The 5,473-nt window shown below is 35.4% G+C and overlaps 1 protein-coding gene across 1 annotated transcript; it reads right to left on the bottom strand.

Annotated features, from left to right (window-relative positions):
* Nucleotides 1–233: 233 nt before the first annotated feature.
* LOC117405133 (T-lymphocyte activation antigen CD86-like) lies at nucleotides 234–5,220 on the bottom strand. Its single transcript, XM_034007948.3, has 5 exons — nucleotides 5,182–5,220; nucleotides 2,823–3,152; nucleotides 1,999–2,304; nucleotides 704–811; nucleotides 234–304 (listed from the first exon to the last, which is right to left on the bottom strand). The coding sequence occupies exons 2-4, from the start codon at nucleotides 3,040–3,042 to the stop codon at nucleotides 708–710; spliced, it is 630 nt and encodes a 209-aa protein (XP_033863839.2). The 5' UTR covers nucleotides 3,043–3,152; nucleotides 5,182–5,220; the 3' UTR covers nucleotides 234–304; nucleotides 704–707.
* Nucleotides 5,221–5,473: the final 253 nt, after the last annotated feature.

Raw genomic sequence — 5,473 nt, 5'->3', positions numbered from 1 at the left:
CACATATTGCATGTTCTCCTGATGGTCAGTTACATTTGGAAACATGAAGAGGAAAACACTGTAGTTTGTACACATTGTTCTTACGATAAGCTCACAACGCTGCTTAGCTTAAAGTAGCTTTTGGAAATGTCCCCAGTGTTTGAATGCTCAATACAAACATCTATCCGTAGTCCCCTCGAACTTTCTGAATGATCCTGTGTTTTATTCATGCCATCTAGTTCTGATGCATTTAATCCTCTTGTTGTGCAGGGACTTGATACCCAGTAATAAGGCAAACAGTCACAATCTTCATTTCTTTTCACTCCTGAAAGACACAATGTTTTCACATTACTGTAAGTTTTAATTATATTATATTTCTTTTCTTTAAAGAACAGCATCTTCAAAAAAAATCTGATGTATTAAAAACATGCCATTATTCTTCATAAATTAAACAACTGCTGAAACACAAGTGAACACAATTAATCTAAAATATCACAATCTGTGTAATGGACACAAAGCTAATAATTCTTAATACTGTTCATTTTGGCTGATGCTAATACCCGTGGTGTGTGATTTATGCCAGATTTATTAAAGATCACCATAAACTACCCCTTTAGAGTGTGACTGGTTGCATTTGGGGGTTTGGTTTGGTAAGTTGCTGTTGGTTTGCCATGAAAACCCTTCTCATTTGTATATGCATGTTGGTCGAGTTTAATAAAATTACCTTTCTATGGACATTTCGTCTTTATGAGCACCACCACAATAACAAGCACAATCACAGTCATCACTGCAACAACTCCGAAAACATGAGAGGAAGTGTGTTCAATATCCCCTTGACAAAGAGAACAGCGAGATTAGTATGCAGTACAACGTCCTATTAGAATTAGAATTAACAGTATGTTTTGTTTACTATGTATTTGGTCAAAGTCAAGATCTGCCTTTTTGTGATGTTTTTTGGACCAATCCTTACACATACCGTAACCCTAACTCAAAACCCTACATCCTAGGCTGTTTCAGACTGGGCATATGATTCAGACGGACGCTACGAACGGATGCAGGCTGTAGTTCACACTGAGCGATCTTCTCCCTGCGTTAGTTCATTGTGATTGGTTTAAAAAAAGACAACGCTGTTCTGGAGGTTCGGTGAGTCGTGCACACAGCCGCATTTAACTTGTACATTGTATAACCGCAGCGCCTCTTTTTTTTATAAACAGCTGATGCAAAAAAAAATAATAAATAATTATTGTCTGATTGATAGCAAATGGCACCATTCAGTTTCATGGTAAAATCACGGATATTTGCTCAGACTTTGTTGAGCTGACCCGCTCAATTTAACCATCCCGCTTTCAGTAAACACTGTACGTAGGCTGCTGAGAGACACACATCAAACACGATTTCAATTCCTGTGTTAGTTTTCATTCTGATTATTTATCTGTTTATTTATGGTACCGTACATTCTTACTTATTAGTTATTTAAACATTTCAGCTACATCTATACAAGTATAATGTATTTAAAATAATAAACGGTAAATTGTATTTTACTTGTAAAATTCTAAAGGAAAGAGAAAGGCATGTGATTGGTTGAACGCGAGTGACGTCACCAACTTGACGCTGAGAAGCTGAAATCTACCAACTTGTCCGCAGCGTCTACGATTTGAACACAAGGTTGTGCGTTCGTAGCATCCGTCTGAATCGTATGCCCAGTGTGAACCAGCCTTTACTCGCAACCCTAAGCAAAACCCTAACCCTACAGACCCAAATCCTAACCCTACAGACCCAAACCAGCCTTATCAGGTCAGAGGTCCTGCATACTATCAATGTTGAACCATATTTTGGATTTTGGCTTGACCCACTTTGTGCAAACTAACCCCAGATGTTTAGTAAACAAGTTGTATTACCCATGTGTTTTGCTAATAACAAATATCAAGACCAGTTGTTTAGCCTTTATTCAAATATAAAGACTAACATAAAATGTACCCCTACTATATAAAATATGTACAATTAAAAAATGCCACTTACTTAATTCTAAAGATATTAAACTGCTGTTCAGAGTGCTGTTGTATAGAGAACAGAGTATCATTACATCGGTTGTGACGTTGATATTTAAAACACTGGTAAGATTGAACAGTTTTGTTTCAGGGTCTTGGATCCAATCAGATGTAACACTGAAATAATCATCTTGCACAATGAGGTTTTCGATATTCACAATCCAATGTAACGATGCATTTGGATAACCGTTGTTGGATGTGCAGGTTAAGTTCACTACATCTCCATAGTTAACAGGGCCCGTGGGTGACAGAGATATAACTGGAACACTGAAGTCAGCTGGAAAGAAAAATCAATCAATTACTACATATATACATACATACATACATACGATAAAGTATGCACTTGCCTTCAACATGTATTGTTTCATACTGGGGTCTAAAATTGATCTAACTGCAGTCAAGCTAATATTTCTAAATTGAAATCGTTTAAAATAGGATTGATCATACTTTTCTAATATAACATGCACCCTGTGTATAACATGCATGACTGAACTGCCTACAGTTGAACCCCCTTACAGAATCGGCACCTTTGTATAACATGCACCTCATCTAAAACACCAAAGTATACTATATAGAATAAGATCCTTGCTCCTCGTTTATAGCAACCTGTACATAACTTATATTTGTTAAACTGTATGCTATATATTTTGAAAATCATCCTATAACCAATTTAACAACAATGCATGACAGAGGCCCACATGCACTATTCCTTACCATTGTTGTGTACCCGGTCTAAAAAGAGTAATCAGAATAGAACATTGAAGTGAACTGGTATATGATCAACCAGTAACTTACCAACAACACTTAACTCAATTTGTGAGCTCAGAACAGGTCCTGATCTTAGAATGAAGCAATCGTACACTCCTTCATCTGCTGTCCTGATATCTTTGAGCCAGACAGATCCTCCTGCTGCATCCAGCCAGGTACGGTTGGTAAACTGTTTGTCTTGATGCTCTGATTTCTCTTTCCCTTTATACAGTTCAAACACCACAGAGTTCATTTTTTGTATATACATCACGTAGTCTTCACTTGAAACATTTTGTTGATTGGGGAGCGTGCACGGTAGCTCTGCCTCCCCTCGGACACTCGCTTGCAGGTGCAACGTGTCTGACAGAATGTTCCTTGCTGTTGAAAGAAATCAACAAGAGATTAGAAGTCTGGCATTGTGCAGTTCAAAAACTTTTACGGTTAGTCTTGTACTATTTCGAAGCCAGTTCAGATTCATTAATAAACCACATTGAATGAAAGCATAGCTAAGAATTGACCATCAATAAATCAGTTTTAAGTTCTGTTATGTTTGACCCAAGCATTCAAACAATGCACCCAGATGCGGTATTTTGAATAAGTAACACCAGACTGTGAACTGTGTGTTTATGGTCACATCGACACAGGTTCCAATGACATTACAGACCAGGAGATAAGCTCGAGTAAGTTCTGGTTGTCCGAACACACTAATTGTACTATTCATATTATTATGGTTAGATCAATATAATAAGAAACAATTGTAATTCGCTGTTCTGATCACTACTGCAAATTACAGGACAGAATTGTGAGCTATGTGTTACAGAAGGTAAGCATATAATTATTACTGTAATGGGACTTCCTGATTTTCTTCCTGACAGACTAGCGCCAGCAACATACAACCCTCTGCCCTGTCTCTCTAAGTTCCATCTCTGTGCAAGTCAACAGCACAGCGTCATGGAGGCTGATTTAATAAAACTGAAACATCATTACAGCAAAGCATAACCTAAACCAGCGCTCAGGGTTTTAGATTAAACACAAAAGGCCAATGCCGTGGCAAACAACAAAGACCGAACAAACACACCAAGGCTGAAATAGCCAGCCAGTTAATGTGGGGTTATTATTTAAGAAACCTCAAGGGCCATATTTTAAACAAGTGTAAAAGTCGTTTTTCATATAGGAATAAAATTATTAATAGTAAACTAGCAAGAAACAACCCAAACAATATTTGAACTGTTCCTACCGAGATGTTTTTTGCTTGTTTTATATATGTTGTTTTATCCTCTCCTTTGCACTTACACCCCTTTTAAAATTGGTCCCATGTTAGGAGAATATACAACAGTAAATGGGGGAGAATTACCTTCACATTAAAACATGTATGGCCACTAGGTGGTGATATAACATTAACCATATTAATAACTGCTGTATTCAAGCCAAGCCTTAAAAACATTTTCATATGCTAAAATTCACTGAAATCATTACAAGCAGTTCCAGAAATAGGACACAATGAAGGCATTGAAGGTTGATTGTTTCATGTCCGCAGTACTTCGAATTCATCCACCACAGTTGATGAATGAAAGTTGATATGTTACCATATTATGACAGTATGTATTAGGTTAAGAAAAGCAAACAATGTAATTTATTGTACAATACACTACTACTCTTAAGTGCAGTCAAAATAATCCAATTAAACTAAAACATATAAATAACCTCTGATTGAAGACTTTGTAAATATACTTTCTGAAACACCTGTGAATAAAAAAAAAATCAAACAAAAAGAAAATATTTATGCATAATTTATGCAAACTAATAACTGTCCAGCATGTTGAATTGGTGGATGATTCAATTACTTTAACCATCTAATTGAAGTGTTTAAAAAGCGGAGGTATAATGGGAGAACTCACTGGGAGGATGTCAGCACGGTACAATGTGTTGCAACACTCTATCACTGAATATTATCTGCAAATGCTTGATCTTTAATTACACTGTGCTTATATGGATACTTACATTGCAAATACATTGCCATGTGTGGAATTACATTGTAATCTTTATCAAGTCTTTAGCAACTACCTGTACCTAATATTTATTTTCATTTTGTAATTAAACATTTAGTAACATTGCAACTACACAATATATATATAATTACCCACTATCTATACAGTAATTACCTGATTATTACATAGTAATTAGTATAATTAAGAGACATTAAATATGCTGTAAATTATATCCATTTAATCTATTATTCAGAAACAAAAAAATGATTTTGTACTTGCTAGTACAGTATTTGTTTTTGCATTTTCAAACAATTTAAATAAATTATAATATGTGTTTCAAATCTGTTGCATACATTTTCAGTTTACTTCTTAAACATTTCGTTTTGCAGTGTTTCATAAAATTGGTAAAATGATCTTACCTGTAATTAGTACATATATGACGACCACAACAAACTTCATATTGTAGCTGGGAAATAAATCATAAATGTTTGATTAAGGAGAGACGAGGAGTACCATAATACACTATGTTTGTTATTACTATAATAGACTATTGCCACTTGAATTGTTTGCACACTAATGAAAGGGCTTTTTCTTACAATACAAAATCAATTCACAAAACAGGTTGTTGTAGGTGACTGTGCTTCATTATACTGATTTGTGATTGATTAGGGAATTGCATTCTGTACATAACCAACAAACAATTTAACATTA

Source organism: Acipenser ruthenus, chromosome 9 (genome assembly GCF_902713425.1).
Source record: "Acipenser ruthenus chromosome 9, fAciRut3.2 maternal haplotype, whole genome shotgun sequence".
Classification (NCBI taxonomy): Eukaryota; Metazoa; Chordata; class Actinopteri; order Acipenseriformes; family Acipenseridae; genus Acipenser; species Acipenser ruthenus.
This window is presented reverse-complemented; position numbering and strand designations above follow the sequence as displayed.

Coding starts and splice junctions, on each gene's coding strand:
- LOC117405133 (XM_034007948.3), bottom strand. CDS start 3,042: ATGTATATACAAAAAATGAACTCTGTGGTGTTTGAACTGTATAAAGGG. Junction 2,305..2,822: donor AATTGAGTTAAGTGTTGTTG/GTAAGTTACTGG, acceptor TTTTCTTTCCAG/CTGACTTCAGTGTTCCAGTT. Junction 812..1,998: donor TTTAATATCTTTAGAATTAA/GTAAGTGGCATT, acceptor CTCTTTGTCAAG/GGGATATTGAACACACTTCC.